The following is a 22,084-nucleotide window of genomic DNA, read 5'->3' as shown; positions in this document are numbered from 1 at the left end:
GATGGAACGACATATCAAATTGGAGCAGCAACTTGATGGAATGGATGAGAATCACAACGCTTTGGAGTGATGAACAGAAGATGCTAGGATCGGGAGGTGGGAGATTAAGGGCTTGGTGCCCGAGGAGGAAATGCCGGAACCTGGTCGCGCGGTGCCCGAGGAGGAAACGCTAGAACCTGGCAACTCTGAGCCAGAGGATAAAACGTGGTAACCGAGAACGCTGGAACCTGGCAACACGGTCCCTGACAAATGAAATGCTGGAACCTGGCAATGCTGTCCTAGGATACAACGCTGGACATGGCTATGCAGAGACCGAGGATAAAACGCTGGAACCTGGCAAAGCAGAGCCAGAGGATAAAACGCTGGAACCTGGCTACGCAGAGACCGAGGATAAAACGCTGGAACCAAAGATAAAAAGCTGGAACCTGGCAACTCTGAGCCAGAGGATAAAACACTGGAACCACACAACACAGAGCCAGAGGATAAAACGCTGGAACTGAGGATGAAACGCTGGAACCTGGCAACGCAGTGGCCGAGGAGAAAATGCTGGAACCTGGCAACGCAGTACCCGAGAATAAAATGCTGGAACCTGGCAATCAGGTGCCCAACAATAAAAATGCTGGAACCTGGTAACGTGGTCCCTGAGGATAAAATGCTGGAACCTGGCAACGTGGTGCCTGAGGATGAAATGCTAGAACCTGGCAATGTGGTCCCCGAGAATAAAACACTGTAACCGAAGATAAAACGCTGAAACCTGGCAAGGCAGAGCCAGAAGATAAAACGCTGGAACTGAAGATAACGCTGGAACCTGGCAACGCAGTGCCTGAGGATAAAATATCTAGAAAACTGGTGATCGAGGAGAGGGGCGAGAAATGAGAGGGAGAGAGAGAGAGGGAGAGAGGGGTGGAGAGAAATGAGGGAGGGGGGAGGGACTGAGACCTGGCACAACGATACCGGAGGAGAAAAGACTGGGATCTGGCAACCTGATGTCAAAGGAGAAAAGCTAGCGAACTGGTGCTCGAGGAGAGGGGATGGAGGGGACAGAAAGCGTGGGAAGTGGGACCTGGCAACCTGGGCCTGAGAGACGAGTGGAACCAAGGAAACGAGTGGGAACTGGCAACATGAAGCCCGCAAAAATCTAGCAAACTTGTGCGTGAGAAAAGGAGAGGGGGGAAGAGAAAGGAGAGGAGAGGGGAAGAAGAAAGGAGGGGGTAAGAGAACGGAGAGGAGGAAAGATTTTTTTTTGTATTAATTAATGCATTATTTATTTGTTTTTTAATTATATAATCATCATTGTATTTTTTATTTTTACATTTCCTTCGAGAGATGCCAGCTTCTATTTTTAGGACAACGATTGGAAGCCGGAGGGGCTAGTAAATGAATGAATTACTTGAAAAGGGGTGATCAAGTCTGGCAACTCTGTGCCTAGGAGAGAGGCTTACAAGGCATCTGGCGCTCCAGAGATGTGCTTGAGGGAAAAGTGATGGGCAGCCCTGTGTGGGAGAAACGAGACAATAAAAAGACAATATAAATTCCTTTCTGGACACCTTCAATCTGCCTGCTACGTCAGAAGAACAAAATTAAAAACTGGGAGCTGAAATAACAGTTTTGGAAATACCAGGCGCAATGAAAAGATTAAAGAACAGTAAATCTCCGGGGAGCGATGGGTTCACCTCAGAGTGGTATAATTCTTTAAAAGACACACTTACTCCTTTCCTTTTGGCAACTTTTAACTGGGCACTAATGAAAAGTCAGACCCCTCCTTGATAGGACCGATTGGATTCTGCCTCATATAGACCGAATGTGGACTATCATATATACACCTCAATTATGTCCAAAAAAAAGAAATAAATACTCCCAAACTTAATCCACAATGATCAGACAACATAAGATAAGATAAGATAATCCTTTATTGTCCACACATGGGGAAATTTCATTTTTGCATCCTTACACATAATCAATCATATACAAAAACAACAAAACATCCATCCATCCATCCATCTTCTTCCGCTTATCTGGCGGCGGGTCGCGGGGGCAGCAGTCTAAGCAAGGACTCCCGGACTTTCTCTCCCCAGACACTTCTTCCAACTCCTCCGGGGAATCCCGAGGCATTCCCAGGCCAGCAGAGAGACATAGTCCCTCCTGCGTGTCCTGGGTCTTCCACGGACGCTGAGAAGGCTTTTGATTCTGTTACCTGGCCTTATTTATTTAAAGTGCTAAACAAATTTCAAATTGACGATTTCATGCTAAAAATATTGTGGAGGAGTCTGGAGTTTACCTTGATTGAAAAATTACTTTATTTCCGCTCAAATCAGATCGTGGAGAATCCTTGGCAAAGTCTGTTCTTACAACATGAGAGGAAGCTAATCAATTTACGCAAATTTAACAAGTTGTTGAAATGTTGGCTTACAATCAAAATTTCACACCAAACAGTACAGACTAATTATTTAAATTCTGGACAACAAAAGGTATAGAGGTCTTTTACCAGATTGTAAAGGATAATCATCTGAAGAGCTTTGATGAGTTGAAGAATCCTTTGGCTTAGAGAAACATAAAATAAAATAAGAAAATTACCATTATAACCTCTGACCCTGAATAATGTCTAAATTATATAATTTTGTTTCTAATCTGGACAACTCCTTTACAAAATACATTTAAAACAATTGGAGAAGGTAATCTTTTGTGATTGACCACAAAATCACATGTCTCGAGGGAATTTAGTTGAAAAAGTCAATCACTTTTTTCATAACTCCATGTCAAAATGGAAATGCAACTGTTGGAGAAACTGTGGCACCAGGAGGAAAAACACTATCACATGTTCTGGGACTGTCCTGTTGCTCAGAAATATTGGAATGATGGCAAGGCACTGCAGACTGTTTTTGGTGTTCCCTCTGAACTTTAGAACTATGTCTTTGGGCCTCAAAACTCCTGCCATGGACACAATACCCTTGGCAGCAGAAAAAAGGCCATCACAAAAAAATGACTGATACAAACATCACCAACGACTAAGGAACTGAACTGACGTCGTGGCGGACATCAAACAAATGGAAAAAATTACATTCAGCCTTAAATTGGAAATGGACAAATTTGACCGACTATGGACCCAGTGGGACTCTTATATTAATTAATCTGTTCTATGATTATGTTTCTTATGTTGCTAGATGTCTATTATTTTGTATTCTTACTTTTGCTCTCTGGTCTTGTTCTATGTGTGTTATGTGTTTTATGCCTTAATCGTTTAAAAATAAAACTTCCAATCGCAGTGAGCCAATTATCAGCCTTAAATCCCTGACTTATATTACATACATTATATTACAGGATGAATGGAGCAATCTACAGTGTAAAATATGTTTTGTAATAATACGGCAATAATGACACAAGGAAATAACTACAATTTCAGGATACTTACTTTTTTCATTCATAATTTTCCATCGCCTCTTCTTGTTAGGGGTCGTGGGTGAGTGGAGTGGAGCCTATCCCAGTGACTTTGGGTCTTAGGCAGGGTACACCCTGGGCCCTCCTGCTCGCCCCAGTGTTAACACAGGGACATAGACACAGAGACAACCATTCCCGGTCACATTCATTCATGTGACCGGGAATTCATTCATTCACTAGGGCCGATTTACAGTTGCCAATTTACCTAACATGCATGTCTTTGGACGGTGGGAGGAACTCAGAGAACCCACAATAACAAGGGCAAAACATGCAGACTCCACCCAGAGAGATCATGTGATCCTTATTGGGAGGCGAAAGATCAAATTGTAACCCTTTCTTTATATATATATATATATATATATATATATATATATATATATATATATATATATATATATATATATATATATATATATATATATATATATATATATAAGACTTCTTAAGGCATATTTCCTGGCTGTGGGGCGGATCCCACTCTAGTACAGCTGTGTGCGTGCTGACGTCACTCTGAGTGCGTCAGTGAGTGAGAGCGTGTGGTGGAATGTGCACTAACTTTTTCGTCTTCGATCGCCGTCTGTGACCCTAAAGTGACTTTTCGGAAGACTAAACTCGACCAAAGTGGTTCCAACTTGTGCAGGTGAGTACCAGGGCCCGTGGCGTCGATCCCAGGAGGGTTTGGACGGCGACCGCACCCGTTGAAGCGAGTTTTTCCGCTTGAAAACTGCGGAGGAGAGATTTTGAGTCGGGGCAAAATGGTGGCGCTGTCCTGGGTCTGATCAGGACCACGGCTAACTCTAAACGCTAAAGACTCCTGCCCAAACTCAAAACACACCGAACGAATGCCTGCTTGAATTCAACCCCAATGATTACACTTGCGAATAACTTTTCTTGTCGTAAATATCCTATAGTTTTCAAAAATGTCAACTTCCGTAGGCAAACTTTGCCCGGATCTCGGTCTAAAACTTCACATCGCGGTTTGTTGATAATTTAAAGTTGTTTGACGTAGATTTACTTCTTTAATTTGCACATTGTCTTGGCAATAAACTTGTCTTAAAAGTAACGTTCGAGACAAAACTTTTATTCGCTCAACGGATCCCTATTGTAAATGTTTATGCTTTTTGGCACGTACTCGTTATTCTCGTCTGTCACGTGGTCGGATAGTTTCTGATTTTTAAAGTTAAATGTCACAAATAATTCTTAATTTTAATTTAGCCGAATGCTAAGGAGGATTTGGTAAAGTGAGGTACCTGTTGATTTAATTGAATTTGAGTTCTATTATATCTTTACGGGGAGATAATCGTTATCTTAGGCGGGTTTTGAACAGGTTCGAGCTGGCGCTGTCTCTGAGGTGTGGTGCTGTTCCAAAATGGCTGACAACAAATTGTCTTGCTTCGTCAGAATCAGAATCGGAAAACGTTTATTGCCATTGTCAATGAGCAGAACTCACAAATAGGAACTTGCTTTGGTGATTCGGTGCAACATAAAACAATGAACAATGATAGAACAACCTATATAAAGTCAAAAAGTAAAACAATTTAAATCTGCTATAGGAAAAAATAACAATAATAGGCTATACCCTAAAAATGGGTGAGGAAGAGTATGTGTATGTATATATATATATATATATATATATATATATATATATATATATATATATATATATATATATATATATATATATATATATATATATATATATATATATATATATATATATATATATATATATATATATATATATATATATATATATATATATATATACATATATATATATATATATATATATATATATATATATACATATACATATACACACAAATTAAAAGGCCGTGGCTGCAGAGCCGCGGCGCGGTCAAATGGCCCAGCAGTTTCAGGAACCGCGGCACTGCCATATAGCCTCATGGCTAACCCTAACCCTAACCTCGACCCGGCGCAGCAGTTTCAGGAGCAGCGGCACAAAATAACATGGCAGTTTCGGCCGCGCGCCGCGGCTCTGTAGACACTCCCAAATGAGAAATGTTCGGCGGGCCGGATTAAAACGTTTGGGCTGTATGTTTGACACCCCAACTCTAAACAAGTGGTTGACAGTGTTCTCGCTGGGCTGAGGTTGAAGGATGCCTTGCGGGCGCTCGCGAAAAGTACTAAAAAAACATTTTAATTTAAAGTACTACAACGCTCGCTCGCACGGTCGAGCGCCGTAGGCCATGCCATGCCAAAACCCCCCAGCGAAAACACTGGGTTGAAATGTTTTGTTGTTTCACGATGCCATCACTATTCTGGTTCTAAACATAGAAATGATCTAGACAATTGCATGTATGCTACCCTCTTGTGGGAGACAATGTCGAGTCTGTCATTCACACATTTGTTTCTCCTATTTTAGCACATTTGCATTTGACTTGCCTAATTTTCCCTCTTGTTCTGTATGTTCTGATCGATTGTCGTAGGCGCAGCATGTCTCTGGAGCTGTTCTCGTCTCCAGTGCCGCAGCTTGTGATGCTCGCAAATGTTGCCGCAGTAACAGCGGACGTAGGCACAGCATCTGCCTCCTCTGCACTGTCCGAGGGAGGCGGGGTCTGCTCGGAAAGTGGTGGAGCTAAAGAGATGATGGAACTGAAGACTGTGGGAGGGAACTTCTCTGATGACGAGGAGGATGACAGTATCATCAGGTAAGATTTGTATGACCTGAATAACTTTATCATCAAGAAGTATGGCTGTCCCCAACTATAGGAAACATCAATAAAAGAATATAATGAATATTAAGATGTCTCTTTGTTTCAGATACAGTTACGATGACCAGAGCCAGCAAGAGGTGTGCATCGTGGAGTACCCAGAATCCCCTGCTTTTACCAGCCTCACTGCGGGACACGAGGAGGAAATGGACACACAGGAAACCAAGGCACGAGACCTGACCCCGCCCACAAATCACATGACTCCGCCTTCAACCACGGATCCTGCCCAGAGTCCAGAGAAGAAGAGCAAGAAAAAGCCATTCCACTGTAAACCCTGCAACTTCCAGGTAATTTCAAAAGTTCAAGGCAGGGAAGTGCTACCGTAGCTTATTGCTAACTTGGCCTGTCTCGCTGCTAAGGGATCATCTCAAAATAGCTTGAAGCTGAACATTTTTTAGTCTCTCTCTGGACCCCCTCCACTCCTCAAAAGACTAAAAAACAAACATTTCTGGCATCATATAACATTTATTTTAAAAATAAACATTAAATCATAACAACTTAACAGTCATCACTTGAAAACTAGCCCTCAAATAAACTCTCAAAACTTGAATAATCTAATACAGTGAACCCTCGTTTATCGCGGGGGTTACGTTCCAAAAAGAACCCGCGATATGCGAAATCCGTGAAGTAGAAACCTTTATTTTTTTTTACAGTTATTATACAATGAAATACTCCATAAAACATTGAAGCTCACGTGCGCCGCTCTCACCGGCGTGTCCCGGAGCTCACACGCACGCTCTCACCGGCCTCGCAAACTTCAATTTGGCAAGCGGTTTTACGTTCGTGTACATATTAATCCATAACGTTATTGACACACAGGTAGAGAAGACGCGGAGAGACTGTTTAGCCAATCAGAATGCAGAACACAATGCATGATGAAAATCCGCGAAGCAGCGAGTCCGCGAAAAGTGAACCGTGTTATAGTGAGGGTTCACTGTATCATTATGTTCCATATATACATAATATGGCAGCTGATTGATACGGTATGAAGTATTGTGTCCATCTGTGAATATGTCAGTACGACGTCCGCGTTGATAAAACGATGGTAGTTTGATAGACCTTGCGCCCCTCTAGTCCCTGAACATCCTTTGGTGTGTTTATCAGAAGTTGTGAACTCTCCAAATAATGTCACCTGTCGCGGCATCTTTGCTTACTCAATCCACATGGTGCACGGGCCCTAGGGGCCCCACGGCCATCCCATTCAACCACTACGCCAGAACCATACTGACTCAACTCGCTCAACGAGGAAGTGATTTAAACAACGTTTCTGATTGGCTGCTGTAAATCGCTATGCGCATTACATTTCACAACAAGCAAAGTCCTGAGTGTGTGATGTCATGGATGTTGGCCTAATGCTCGTTGTGTGTGATGTCATGGATGTTGGCCTGATGCTCGTTGTGTGTGATGTCATGGATGTTGGTCTAATGCTCGTTGTGTGTGATGTCATGGATGTTGTCCTAATGCTCGTTGTGTGTGATGTCATGGATGTTGTCCTAATGCTCGTTGTGTCTGATGTCATGGATGTTGGTCTAATGCTCGTTGTGTGTGATGTCATGGATGTTGGTCTAATGCTCGTTGTGTGTGATGTCATGGATGTTGGTCTAATGCTCGTTGTGTGTGATGTCATGGATGTTGTCTTAATGCTCGTTGTGTGTGATATCATGGATGTTGTCCTAATGCTCGTTGTGTGTGATGTCATGGATGTTGGCCTGATGCTCGTTGTGTGTGATGTCATGGATGTTGGTCTAATGCTCGTTGTGTGTGATGTCATGGATGTTGTCCTAATGCTCGTTGTGTCTGATGTCATAGATGTTGGTCTAATGCTCGTTGTGTCTGATGTCATGGATGTTGTCCTAATGCTCGTTGTGTCTGATGTCATGGATGTTGTCCTAATGCTCGTTGTGTCTGATGTCATGGATGTTGTCCTAATGCTCGTTGTGTCTGATGTCATGGATGTTGGTCTAATGCTCGTTGTGTGTGATGTCATGGATGTTGTCCTAATGCTCGTTGTGTGTGATGTCATGGATGTTGTCTTAATGCTCGTTGTGTGTGATATCATGGATGTTGTCCTAATGCTCGTTGTGTGTGATGTCATGGATGTTGGTCTAATGCTCGTTGTGTGTGATGTCATGGATGTTGGTCTAATGCTTGTTGTGTGTGATGTCATGGATGTTGGTCTAATGCTCGTTGTGTGTGATGTCATGGATGTTGGTCTAATGCTCGTTGTGTCTGATGTCATGGATGTTGTCCTAATGCTCGTTGTGTCTGATGTCATGGATGTTGGTCTAATGCTCGTTGTGTGTGATGTCATGGATGTTGTCCTAATGCTCAATGTGTCTGATGTCATGGATGTTGTCCTAATGCTCGTTGTGTGTGATGTCATGGATGTTGGTCTAATGCTCGTTGTGTCTGATGTCATGGATGTTGGCCTAATGCTCGTTGTGTGTGATGTCATGGATGTTGTCCTAATGCTCGTTGTGTCTGATGTCATGGATGTCGGCCTAATGCTCGTTGTGTCTGATGTCATGGATGTTGTCCTAATGCTCGTTGTGTGTGATGTCATGGATGTTGTCCTAATGCTCGTTGTGTGTGATGTCATGGATGTTGTCCTAATGCTCGTTGTGTGTGATGTCATGGATGTTGTCCTAATGCTCGTTGTGTGTGATGTCATGGATGTTGGTCTAATGCTTGTTGTGTGTGATGTCATGGATGTTGGTCTAATGCTCGTTGTGTGTGATGTCATGGATGTTGTCCTAATGCTCGTTGTGTGTGATGTCATGGATGTTGTCCTAATGCTCGTTGTGTCTGATGTCATGGATGTTGTCCTAATGCTCGTTGTGTCTGATGTCATGGATGTTGTCCTAATGCTCGTTGTGTGTGATGTCATGGATGTTGTCCTAATGCTCGTTGTGTGTGATGTCATGGATGTTGTCCTAATGCTCGTTGTGTGTGATATCATGGATGTTGTCCTAATGCTCGTTGTGTGTGATGTCATGGATGTTGTCCTAATGCTCGTTGTGTGTGATGTCATGGATGTTGGTCTAATGCTTGTTGTGTGTGATGTCATGGATGTTGGTCTAATGCTCGTTGTGTGTGATGTCATGGATGTTGGTCTAATGCTCGTTGTGTCTGATGTCATGGATGTTGTCCTAATGCTCGTTGTGTCTGATGTCATGGATGTTGGTCTAATGCTCGTTGTGTGTGATGTCATGGATGTTGTCCTAATGCTCAATGTGTCTGATGTCATGGATGTTGGTCTAATGCTCGTTGTGTCTGATGTCATGGATGTTGGCCTAATGCTTGTTGTGTGTGATGTCATGGATGTTGGTCTAATGCTCGTTGTGTGTGATGTCATGGATGTTGGTCTAATGCTCGTTGTGTCTGATGTCATGGATGTTGGTCTAATGCTCGTTGTGTGTGATGTCATGGATGTTGGTCTAATGCTCGTTGTGTGTGATGTCATGGATGTTGTCCTAATGCTCGTTGTGTGTGATGTCATGGATGTTGTCCTAATGCTCGTTGTGTCTGATGTCATGGATGTTGTCCTAATGCTCGTTGTGTCTGATGTCATGGATGTTGTCCTAATGCTCGTTGTGTGTGATGTCATGGATGTTGTCCTAATGCTCGTTGTGTGTGATGTCATGGATGTTGTCCTAATGCTCGTTGTGTGTGATATCATGGATGTTGGTCTAATGCTCGTTGTGTGTGATGTCATGGATGTTGGTCTAATGCTCGTTGTGTGTGATGTCATGGATGTTGGTCTAATGCTTGTTGTGTGTGATGTCATGGATGTTGGTCTAATGCTCGTTGTGTGTGATGTCATGGATGTTGGTCTAATGCTCGTTGTGTCTGATGTCATGGATGTTGTCCTAATGCTCGTTGTGTCTGATGTCATGGATGTTGGTCTAATGCTCGTTGTGTGTGATGTCATGGATGTTGTCCTAATGCTCAATGTGTCTGATGTCATGGATGTTGGTCTAATGCTCGTTGTGTCTGATGTCATGGATGTTGGCCTAATGCTCGTTGTGTCTGATGTCATGGATGTTGGCCTAATGCTCGTTGTGTCTGATGTCATGGATGTTGGTCTAATGCTCAATGTGTCTGATGTCATGGATGTTGGTCTAATGCTCGTTGTGTCTGATGTCATGGATGTTGGCCTAATGCTCGTTGTGTGTGATGTCATGGATGTTGTCCTAATGCTCGTTGTGTCTGATGTCATGGATGTCGGCCTAATGCTCGTTGTGTCTGATGTCATGGATGTTGTCCTAATGCTCGTTGTGTGTGATGTCATGGATGTTGTCCTAATGCTCGTTGTGTGTGATGTCATGGATGTTGTCCTAATGCTCGTTGTGTGTGATGTCATGGATGTTGTCCTAATGCTCGTTGTGTGTGATGTCATGGATGTTGGTCTAATGCTTGTTGTGTGTGATGTCATGGATGTTGGTCTAATGCTCGTTGTGTGTGATGTCATGGATGTTGTCCTAATGCTCGTTGTGTGTGATGTCATGGATGTTGTCCTAATGCTCGTTGTGTGTGATGTCATGGATGTTGGTCTAATGCTCGTTGTGTCTGATGTCATGGATGTTGTCCTAATGCTCGTTGTGTCTGATGTCATGGATGTTGTCCTAATGCTCGTTGTGTGTGATGTCATGGATGTTGTCCTAATGCTCGTTGTGTGTGATGTCATGGATGTTGTCCTAATGCTCGTTGTGTCTGATGTCATGGATGTTGTCCTAACAGGCTGAGAAATAGATTTTCAAAGTTAGGGGCCCACAACCGCGCGCGGCATCGCGGCGTCATAAAAACAAGATGAATGTGTTGTTTTAAACCTGGCGATTAGCATGTTAAACAATTTAAAGTACTTTTATCTGTTATTTGATATGAAGAGCACAAATACTGAATTATATAAACCAGAGATCATGATCTTTAAAACTGTTTAATTCAATATTATAATGTTTCTTATATACAAAATAAATACTGTTTACAGCATTTGACACAAGGAGATCTTGTGGAATATATGAAATTATGTCCTACAAAATAAACTACTAACATAATATACATTGCCCCGAAAATTAGACCGGGCATTTCCGAGGACACGTGAACGCAACACGAACGCAGTGGCCAATTAGATGCCCGCTTTCATCGATATTACATCACGGAGACGAGAAAACGTGCGAAGTGGGCATGTCTGTCAAAACGAAACTTAAGCGATGAAAATGCCCCGAATATGGACAAATTACTAGTTAAATCTAGTTTTTTTCGAGGAGGGGCACGGCGGGCCCCCTCCTATTTCAAACCGCGGGCCCGCCGGAGATTCAACTGCTTGCGGGCCCCGGTCTATTTCGCAGTCTGCCTAATGCTCGTTGCAGTTTCAAAACAATTACTGCCACAACGATGTATTCAAGCTTCAAAGCAACAGGATTTTTTTTTTGGTACAACCCCCCTGAATAAAAGCTGCTCCAACAAAATTTATAAAGAAACAAGAAATTGTACATACACCTGTCAATAAGCCGCAGGTGCCCATATTTACACATTAACTACACAGTAGTGATGTGCCAATTGTCTTCTGAACCGGGGTCTTGCAGCGCATCCTCTACGCCTTGGTGTGCTGCTGCAGTGCGGGTCTAATTAAACTCATTTCTCAGTGAATATTAGTTGGATTGTAATAAAACACACAACATTGTGAAGTTTAACAAATAAAACACCCCTGTCCCCTGTCCCCTCTGTCCTTGATGACTCTGTGTGAGCTGATTTCCCTTTGTCTGTGTCTTCACATCTGGTTCATCTGCTCCTGAGCTTGTGCTTAGCCATTGAGTGTTACGTTTTAACATTTGTGATATATTATTTACACAGAAAGATGGTCAGGTCGGGCCAACAAAGTTTCATTTCAATGCAGCAGGTTCTAAACTGCAGACACTGTTTATCGCAGGTCTGTGCTCCGCATGTCTTTGCATTTCGACGTTTCAATTCACTTCCCCATTAAAGGTCCCAAAATTGACTTTTCAGAGCTATTAACCTTCTTACAGTGCTATTGTATGTCCTCATATATGTGCCCAAAGTGTTTTTTTGATTGATTCCTGCAGTCTTTAGTAGGGCTGGGTATCATGGCCAATTTCCTAAATCGATTCGATTTCGATTCATAAAGTCCTACATCGATTAATCACGATTCAATTCGATTTGATTCAATTCAATCTGCTCTTAAATAATGAAAATGGCTCAACTGTGTTACAAAATACAAATGTACTTTATTTTTTCTTTTCACCATAAACTGGTTTTAAGTGCAAACTTGTAAATTGGACAGTTTAAACTTCAGCTGTAAACAAAACTGTCTCAAGTCTCAAAAGTGCAATTTTGAAACATAAAGTAGTTTTTAGAGCTGTTTGTGAGGCTCAGTTCAGTGTGTTCAACGTGCATCAGCTGCATTATCTCTACTGCACTAACCATTATTTGCAGCGTTGGCCGTCACGACTGCTGGGTCTTTGCTGGTCAGCCCCCCACTCCTGTATGGCCCCCCACTCCTGTATGGCCCCGTCAACATATTAGCTATATTATTTGGGAGTGTCTACAGAGCCGCGGCGTGCGGCCAAAACTGCCATGTTATTTTGTGCCGCGGATCCTGAAACTGCTTCGCTATTTGACCGCGCCGTTTTAGACCGCGCCGAGTTAAGGTTAAGGTTAGGGTTAAGGTTAGGGTTAGGGTTAGGGTTAGCCATGAGGCGAGGGAGATTTATTGTTCTTTAATCTTTTGATTAAGGCCCTAAGGCCCAAAGTCACTGGGATAGGCTCCAGTCACCCGCAACCACTGACGGGAAAAGCAGTAGAAAATGAATGAATAATCTTTTGATTGCGCTATGTTTTTCTAAATCTGTTATTTCAGCTCTTGATTTTTTATTTTGTTGTTCTGACATAACAGGCAGATTGAGGGTGTCCAGAAAGGAATTTATATCATCATCACCTGGATGATGATGAGAGTTTTTTATAAAAGGATTCAAATAATAATTGGATTTGGTCTTGTTTGGTTAAGATTAAATATTGTATTTTAAATATTGTTCTTTCAGCTTGTTGTTTTTTAAGTTTCCAAGATGGTAATTTAGAAAATGTGTTCCTCTGGGACTTCCAGATACAGACAGACCAAATGCTAACGGCGAACCAACCGGACATAGTGGTGGTTGACAAGGGTCAGAGGAAAGCCGTGGTGGTGGACATTGCAGTTCATGGGATGGTAACATCCGCAAAACTAGAGAAATACCAAGGCCTCAGAGAGGAGCTGGAGAAGACCTGGAGCGCGTGTGCGTGTGCAGATAACAATATATATGTGTACACGCGTGCGTGTACACATATATATATTACACACACATACACACTCCAGGTCCAAAACAACAAACACACATGAACCATAGGAACACAAAACAGCTGAAAGGGAAACATTGAAAAAAAAAAGGATTTGATTTTTTTTTTTTTTAAATTTCAGACCCCTCCATAATTTCTAAGTGGGAGAACTTGCAAAATTGCAGGGTGTTCAAATACTTACTTTCCTCACTGTAAATCCAGATTCAATTGGGTTAGTGTCTTGTCTTTTTAGAAAATCTCCAAACGCACATGACTCGTCACTGATGCCGCCTGTTTTGACGTCCATCACAAAAAATTCTAAATAACAAAATATCCTTAAAACACAATCTTTGCTGTATGGTCCTGAAGGAGGTGTTTTGAAAAGAGACTATAAAGCTGCTGTCACGCTACATAGAAATGTCAGAAAAGTCTGCTTCTGGCGGATGTTTCCTGGAGAAAGGCTCTAGATCCACCTCACGCTGCTTCTGATTGGTCACTTTACCGTTCACCTTTTTTTAAATTCATCTTCGTCTCTAATTCCTTGCCTCATCATGAGTACTTCCCAAAACACATTTTTTTTAGCTTCTCTGATGGAGACGAGATCTCAGTGCAAAGTGGAGAAGATGAGAAACACATCTGGGCTTCGGTAAATCTTTGTGTTTATATTGTACGTGACCCTCAACATTTGAGGTGTACTATCTAGTAAAGTTACCTGATCTAGGAAAACAGTTGCACCTTTGCAGTTGCCAGATCCTGTTCCGAGTCTTTCCAGCCATCATTCGTCTTCATAAATGGGCCTAAGATGTCCTTTTTACCCAACTCTGATTTTTTTTCTTTTAGGTAAAGACTGAATCTGAGTTTGTGGAGCACCTGCAGACTCATGCTGTCAGCAAGATGCTCGTGGTCAATAAAGTGGAGGGGCGGAGCCACAGGGGCAAGGAGGCAGAGCCAGCACATGAGGAACCGGAGAAGACCAATCAGAGTACAGTGGGAGGAGACCTCAAAGGGCTTATTCGCTGTGAAAGATGTGGATACAACACCAACAGATATGACCATTACATCAGCCATCTGAAACACCACAGCAAAGACCAGGACCACAGGTGAGCCGGACCACACAAAGACCAGGACCACAGGTGAGCCGGACCACACAAAGACCAGGACCACAGGTGAGCCGGACCACACAAAGACCAGGACCACAGGTGAGCCGGACCACACAAAGACCAGGACCACAGGTGAGCCGGACCACACAAAGACCAGGACCACAGGTGAGCCGGACCACACAAAGACCAGGACCACAGGTGAGCCGGACCACACAAAGACCAGGACCACAGGTGAGCCGGACCACACAAAGACCAGGACCACAGGTGAGCCGGACCACACAAAGACCAGGACCACAGGTGAGCCGGACCACACAAAGACCAGGACCACAGGTGAGCCGGACCACACAAAGACCAGGACCACAGGTGAGCCGGACCACACAAAGACCAGGACCACAGGTGAGCCGGACCACACAAAGACCAGGACCACAGGTGAGCCGGACCACACAAAGACCAGGACCACAGGTGAGCCGGACCACACAAAGACCAGGACCACAGGTGAGCCGGACCACACAAAGACCAGGACCACAGGTGAGCCGGACCACACAAAGACCAGGACCACAGGTGAGCCGGACCACACAAAGACCAGGACCACAGGTGAGCCGGACCACACAAAGACCAGGACCACAGGTGAGCCGGACCACACAAAGACCAGGACCACAGGTGAGCCCAGCTAACCCGTGTATGTGATGTGTGTTTTAGGGTGTTCAAGTGCACGCTGTGCCCCTACACTACAGTGAGTCAGTATCACTGGAGGAAACATCTGAGAAACCACTTCCCCAGCAAACTGCACACCTGCAGTCAGTGCTCCTACTTCAGCGATCGCAAGAGTAACTACATCCAGCACATCCGCACACACACAGGTACAGCAACATGACTAGGACAGGACAAAACCAGGACCATGTAAATGTAAAGAACCATAAGCACTCACAGTTCTACCTCTGTGTCCAGGAGTACGGCCGTTCCAGTGCCCCTACTGCGACTACTCCAGCTCCCAGAAAACTCACCTGACTCGCCACATGAGAACGCACTCAGGTGAGAGACCCTGCCCACAGGATGCACAAGACCCCAGATAAAAACAAATCCACCAGCCAATGCAGTAACCTAAGCTGGTCTTTTAACTGCTGCCATGTCCATGGGAGGTTTCAGAAAGTGGTGGTGTTTGGGTCTCAGGTAGAGCAGGACCAGTACAAAAACATTTGTGCCTTTTCCTAGTTAATATTTCTTATGAAAGTTCAGATACTTAAAGGTTCAATAGAGGATTTTTCTCCGATCTGAGAACTCAAGCAACTGTTTTTCAAATATGTGTGCGCACACTCACCCCCCACCCTCCTGTTGTTTCGAAGAGGCCGCCTACCATCAAACCTCCTGCGTGAGCACGCAACAGCCCCGCTGCTACACGTGCGTTTGTTTATTAGCACAACGGATCACATCGCATCTCTTGTCTCTGCAGATTTCCGTCTTTTCTGAGCTTGAACACAGTCTTTTGTCGTCCCTCAGTCATTTTTGTACTTGGCGGTCCGAAGCGTGGAGCTACACTGAAGGAACCCGCCACTAGCTTTGCTAAACACGCACCGGCATATCAACCACGCATGTGCGGACAGAGGAACGTGCTGCTATCCTGGGAACGAGCCTGCAGGGAATGACTGACATGTGGGAGAACTACTCTGTCCACGACACAAGGAAATGTGACTCTGATTGGTCGCAAAAATCCTCTATTCAACCTTTAATTGATTTGGTGATCATTGAAGTTAATTCTCTGCTATAGTCATCCAACCACCTCAGTGACCCTTTCTCCTCCCGTCCTACCCTGTAGATAGGACTGTCTCTGTGAGGGACATACCATCAGTTCCCTGAAATGTACTGCTGGACATGTGTGGAGATGTATGACCTCATGTGGGTTGTGTCCACACAGTTCCTGTCTCACTGCACATGTGTTGTTTTTCTAACGCTGTCATTTGGAAGCTGAGCCGGTAAAACATTTCCCTTGTTTGTGGCTGTGTGAGTCCTCTGACCCTCTGCACCCTCACTCTATATCTACACCACACAACTGCTGTTGTCATGGAGCTCAAGCATGACACGGGTCAGACATGTGGGTGAGGTGAGATCTTATCCTTAGCTCCCTTATTTCTCAAAGTACGCCTCGTTTCATAGAGTGTGCTCCCTGAGTGCCCTGAAGTCTAGTGCTTCGCTCATTATAAATATGACGTCTGCTTTATCAGTACCACTGTCATTACAAGGACCTTTACGAAAGAAAAATGGTAAGGAAACGTCAGAACCATTTTATAAATTCTTAAAAGCAGTCACCTGCACTTTCTAAACTTAAACATCACATAAAACAAATTGGCTGAAAGATTCTTTTGTTACTGAATAATAAAACATTTATAAAGAATTGTAGCGTCAGCATGAACATAAATATGAATTGGCAGGTTCCCACAGGCCAGACATCTGCACGAGCCCATCACCCTCGGCTGTGCTTCAGCTGCTCCTCCTCCTCCTCAGCTGCTCCTCCTCCTCCTCCTCCTCCACATGTGTGCGCGCATGCAGGAGCTCTGAAGGCTTTCACTCTCACACTGTTGTTTCCTCTGTCAGCGCACACTCATCATGGCAATATCCAAATAACATCCAGGGAGGACAGAGGAGGGCAGTGCAGATGTGTGCTTCCTCCTTGTGTCCGCTCCTCCCTTCGTGTCTGCTCCTCCCTTTATCTGCTCCTCCCTGTATCTGCTCCTCCCTTCGTGTCTGCTCCTCCCTGTATCTGCTCCTCCCTGTATCTGCTCCTCCCTGTATCTGCTCCTCCCTGTATCTGCTCCTCCCTTCGTGTCTGCTCCTCCCTCCCTTCGTGTCTGCTCCTCCCTCCCTTCGTGTCTGCTCCTCCCTCCCTTCGTGTCTGCTCCTCCCTCCCTTCGTGTCTGCTCCTCCCTCCCTTCGTGTCTGCTCCTCCCTCCCTCCGTGTCCGCTCCTCCCTCCGTGTCCGCTCCTCCCTCCGTGTCCGCTCCTCCCTCCGTGTCTGCTCCTCCCTTCGTGTCCGCTCCTCCCTGTATCTGCTCCTCCCTGTATCTGCTCCTCCCTTCGTGTCCGCTCCTCCCTTCGTGTCCGCTCCTCCCTTCGTGTCTGCTCCTCCCTGTATCTGCTCCTCCCTTCGTGTCTGCTCCTCCCTTCGTGTCTGCTCCTCCCTTCGTGTCTGCTCCTCCCTCCCTTCGTGTCTGCTCCTCCCTTCGTGTCTGCTCCTCCCTCCCTTCGTGTCTGCTCCTCCCTCCCTTCGTGTCCGCTCCTCCCTTCGTGTCTGCTCCTCCCTTCGTGTCTGCTCCTCCCTCCCTTCGTGTCTGCGCCTCCCTTCGTGTCTGCGCCTCCCTTCGTGTCTGCTCCTCCCTTCGTGTCCGCTCCTCCCTCCGTGTCCGCTCCTCCCTTCGTGTCTGCTCCTCCCTTCGTGTCTGCTCCTCCCTTCGTGTCTGCTCCTCCCTCCTTTCGTGTCCGCTCCTCCCTCCTTTCGTGTCTGCTCCTCCCTTCGTGTCCGCTCCTCCCTCCGTGTCCGCTCCTCCCTCCGTGTCTGCTCCTCCCTGTGTCCGCTCCTCCCTCCGTGTCTGCTCCTCCCTTCGTGTCTGCTCCTCCCTTCGTGTCTGCGCCTCCCCGTGTCCGCTCCTCCCTCCGTGCCCGCTCCTCCCTCCGTGCCCGCTCCTCCCTGTGTCCGCTCCTCCCTCCGTGTCCGCTCCTCCCTCCGTGTCCGCTCCTCCCTCCGTGTCCGCTCCTCCCTCCGTGTCCGCTCCTCCCTTCGTGTCCGCTCCTCCCTCCGTGTCCGCTCCTCCTTCCGTGTCCGCTCCTCCCTTCGTGTCCGCTCCTCCCTGTATCTGCTCCTCCCTTCGTGTCTGCTCCTCCCTTCGTGTCTGCTCCTCCCTTCGTGTCCGCTCCTCCCTGTATCTGCTCCTCCCTTCGTGTCTGCTCCTCCCTCCGTGCCCGCTCCTCCCTTCGTGTCTGCTCCTCCCTCCGTGTCCGCTCCTCCCTGTGTCCGCTCCTCCCTCCGTGTCCGCTCCTCCCTGTGTCCGCTCCTCCCTGTGTCCGCTCCTCCCTGTGTCCGCTCCTCCCTGTGTCCGCTCCTCCCTCCGTGTCCGCTCCTCCCTCCGTGTCCGCTCCTCCCTGTGGCCGCTCCTCCCTGTGGCCGCATATAGTCAAGCCATATAAGACCGTGGATAATCTAATTTCCCACGAGCCTTCCCAATTCTTTTTGGACTCTAAACTCCTCTCTGTTCCAGGTGAGCGACCGTTCAAGTGTGAGAGCTGTAACTACCTGGCAGCCAATCAGCACGAGGTGACGCGCCACGCCCGGCAGGTGCACAACGGACCCAAGCCGTTGGCCTGCCCCTACTGCGACTACAAGACGGCCGATCGCAGCAACTTCAAGAAGCACGTTGAGTTGCATCTGAACCCACGCCAATTCAACTGTCCCCTGTGCAAGTACGCCGCCTCCAAGAAGTGCAACCTGCAGTACCACATCAAGTCCAGGCACGCCGGCTGTGAGGTCAACCTGGATGTATCCAAGGTCAAACTGAGGGTGAAAAAAGCTGACTTGGAGAGCAGAGGGGACAGGAGCGCAGATGAGGATTCCTTCATAGACCTGGGAGAAGATCTGAACGAGGACTTTGGGGAAAAGGAGCCCGCAAGCCCCATTAATCTCTCCGTTAAGAACAAAAAGCCACAAGAAGCGACGAAAAAGTATGGAGACAACGGGAAAACCATGGACAAGAAGCTCAAGCAGAAGAAAATTGTGGATTTTGTGAAGGCAGTTGAAAGGATGACCCCGAAAAAGCGCTGCAAGAAAGTTGACACGGTGCAACACAAGTCTGAGGAGAAGGAGGACATGCCTAAAATTGAGGACAGTAAAGGTGCAATGAAGAAGGACAAGAAGGGCAACAAAATTGCCTCTGTAAAAGTGGTCAAAGCAAAATTATCCAAGAGGAAAGCGGTGGAGGTACTGGATCTGTCACAAAAAGTGGGACGTCCGGCCAAAATGAAAAAGGTGAAGGAGATGGAAGAGAAACCCAAGAAGAAGAAAAACAAAAAAGGAAAACAAAATACAGCAGCAAAGGCTTTAGTGGAGACAGACATCGGAGAGCAGATTCAGGAGGATGAGTTCCAGAAGGAGGTCAAAGAATCTACAGCAGTCAACAGCAAACATCTGGAGGGGCTGAAAGGAGACCAAGAAACTGAAGTGCTCAGAAATGTTGCAGAGAAGATGGAAAAAGTTCCACCTAAAGAATTATCAAAGGACGGGGAAAGGGCCATTGAGGTTGTGAGTAAATCTGACACACCAACAGAAATGGTGTCAGAAAGCATATGCGAGAGTTCACCTAGCAAAGTGTCAGAGGAGGCAGAGGTTTCGTCTGAGGAACATTTGAATGACAAAATAGCCAAACATGCAGAGAATGCAGAGAAGATGGTGCTGGAGACTGTAAATAAATCGCCAAAAAAGGGGGAGAAAAGTCAAAAGAAATCCATAAAAAAGAAAGGAGATTTGGTACAAGATGTGGCTAATAAACTGCCCAACAGCAATAAAATCAACCAGGCTGCGGAAGAACCAACAGAGAACCTGATTCAAAATGTGTCTGAGCAGGAGACGAATCCCACAGAAGGTTTGGCTCCAAGTGTTGAGAGTCAATGTTCTGAGAAGGCTGAGTCTCCCACACAAACTCTGTCTCCTTCTAAAGAGGTGTTCCTGAAGCCGTCAGGCCGCCCGCCTCTGTTCCTCCAGCGGCAAACATCCAGCAGTGGCAGCAGTGGCAGCGGCAGCATCAAGGCCACCGAGTGCGAGGAGGACGAGGGCATCCATGAGGGGGCCAGCGACGTGTCCGACAGCGCCTCAGAGTGCAGCGACGACTCCGGCCTCAAGATGCTCACACCCACTGACGACATCCCCACGCCCACCGAACTAAAGACCCACCTCTGCATCTTCTGTGATCGCACCTTTCCCTTTAAGAGCGATTACCAGCGCCACCTCAACCGCCACCTGGTCAACGTCTATTACATGGACCACAGCAAGGCCAGCAAGTGACCTGCCCCTTTAAGAGTGACAGCAGTAATGCAGACTAGTGATCTACCCTTTAAGAGTGACAGCAGTAATGCCAGCAAGTGACCTGCCCCTTTAAGAGTGACCGCAGTAATGCCAGCAAGTGACCTGCCCCTTTAAGAGTGACCGCAGTAATGCCAGCAAGTGACCTGCCCCTTTAAGAGTGACAGCAGTAATGCAGACTAGTGATCTACCCTTTAAGAGTGACAGCAGTAATGCAGACTAGTGATCTACCCTTTAAGAGTGACAGCAGTAATGCCAGCAAGTGACCTGCCCCTTTAAGAGTGACCGCAGTAATGCCAGCAAGTGACCTGCCCCTTTAAGAGTGACCGCAGTAATGCCAGCAAGTGACCTGCCCCTTTAAGAGTGACAGCAGTAATGCAGACTAGTGATCTACCCTTTAAGAGTGACAGCAGTAATGCAGACTAGTGATCTACCCTTTAAGAGTGACAGCAGTAATGCCAGCAAGTGACCTGCCCCTTTAAGAGTGACAGCAGTAATGCAGACTAGTGATCTACCCTTTAAGAGTGACAGCAGTAATGCCAGCAAGTGACCTGCCCCTTTAAGAGTGACAGCAGTAATGCAGACTAGTGATCTACCCTTTAAGAGTGACAGCAGTAATGCAGACTAGTGATCTACCCTTTAAGAGTGACAGCAGTAATGCCAGCAAGTGACTTTATAGTTTTTATTTGAGTTAAAAAGACTTGAAAGCAGAAAGCCGATCTCTCGAATAGAAATAAGTTCTACACCAACCAAAGCCGTTTTCAGGGAGTTGGAGCAGTGTTGACTGGATATTTTACACAAATCGATCTACTTTGTATCATTGTAGCAGTGAGACTTTCCTCCCGTTCTCCACTTAGTGAACCTGCTCAACCAAAAGTGCCATCTACGACAGAAGTGCCATCTACGACAGAAGTGCCATCTACGACAGAAGTGCCATCTACGACATCATTACGACAGAAGTGCTGATCTGTAGCAGAAAGAGGCAAAAGTGGGCGGGTGGAGTAAGGTGAATAGAATCCATAATAAGGCCACAGACCTTGTAATGTGTGTACTGTGCTAACCCGATATCTGATGCCTTTGAAGACCTACATCAACACTGTAAATAGTCAAATGGGTTTGAAAAGTAAAGCCAATATCTTAAAATAACAAAAAATAATTTGACGCAGACTTGAAGTAAAAACATATTTGGTGTATTTTTCTGGGGCAGGTATTCTGTGCCTTTCCTGTAGAGTTTTGGGGCCAATTCTGTAATGGTTGCAGTTATAGTGACCGTTGGAGGGAATAAAAATATTATTTTTATTTATTATTTCTAAAAATGAGTTAAAAAGTAAAAGTCTTTGTATATTTGTATCTTTCAAAATCCTCTCTGTACTTTACTTTAGTCCCATGCTCATTTCCAGCCTCATGAATTCTTGTGCAGCATA

General features: G+C 45.7%; 1 protein-coding gene and 1 long non-coding RNA gene across 5 annotated transcripts; one reads left to right on the top strand and one right to left on the bottom strand.

The window, feature by feature from the left end:
- Positions 1-3,940: 3,940 nt before the first annotated feature.
- rest (RE1-silencing transcription factor) lies at positions 3,941-20,886 on the top strand. Of its 4 annotated transcripts, none has more exons than XM_072459605.1 (8): positions 3,941-4,075; positions 5,886-6,107; positions 6,220-6,457; positions 14,340-14,599; positions 15,299-15,459; positions 15,548-15,631; positions 18,847-20,657; positions 20,781-20,886. In XM_072459605.1, exons 2-7 carry the CDS (start codon positions 5,893-5,895, stop codon positions 20,640-20,642), a joined length of 2,754 nt encoding a protein of 917 aa, XP_072315706.1. In that variant the 5' UTR covers positions 3,941-4,075; positions 5,886-5,892; the 3' UTR covers positions 20,643-20,657; positions 20,781-20,886. The 4 variants fall into 4 exon arrangements, with proteins under 4 accessions (XP_072315706.1, XP_072315705.1, XP_072315704.1 ...); XM_072459604.1 differs by having other exon boundaries at positions 20,740-20,804; XM_072459603.1 differs by lacking the exon at positions 20,781-20,886 and adding an exon at positions 20,699-20,751.
- LOC140372497 (uncharacterized) lies at positions 20,777-21,277 on the bottom strand. The gene is made up of 3 exons (XR_011928685.1): positions 21,131-21,277; positions 20,928-21,050; positions 20,777-20,847 (listed from the first exon to the last, which is right to left on the bottom strand). It is a non-coding gene; the product is annotated as an uncharacterized lncRNA (long non-coding RNA).
- Between the last annotated feature and the right edge of the window lie 807 nt (positions 21,278-22,084).

Source organism: Eucyclogobius newberryi, unplaced genomic scaffold (assembly GCF_026437365.1).
Source record: "Eucyclogobius newberryi isolate DKJ021-1_F unplaced genomic scaffold, fEucNew1.0.hap1 SCAF_24, whole genome shotgun sequence".
Classification (NCBI taxonomy): Eukaryota; Metazoa; Chordata; class Actinopteri; order Gobiiformes; family Gobiidae; genus Eucyclogobius; species Eucyclogobius newberryi.
This window is presented reverse-complemented; position numbering and strand designations above follow the sequence as displayed.

Excerpts from the sequence above, each read along its gene's own strand:
- rest (XM_072459605.1), top strand. The coding sequence starts at position 5,893 with ATGTCTCTGGAGCTGTTCTCGTCTCCAGTGCCGCAGCTTGTGATGCTC. Across the intron at positions 6,108-6,219 it reads GAGGATGACAGTATCATCAG|ATACAGTTACGATGACCAGA; the intron begins GTAAGATTTGTA and ends TCTTTGTTTCAG. Across the intron at positions 14,600-15,298 it reads AGCAAAGACCAGGACCACAG|GGTGTTCAAGTGCACGCTGT; the intron begins GTGAGCCGGACC and ends TGTGTGTTTTAG.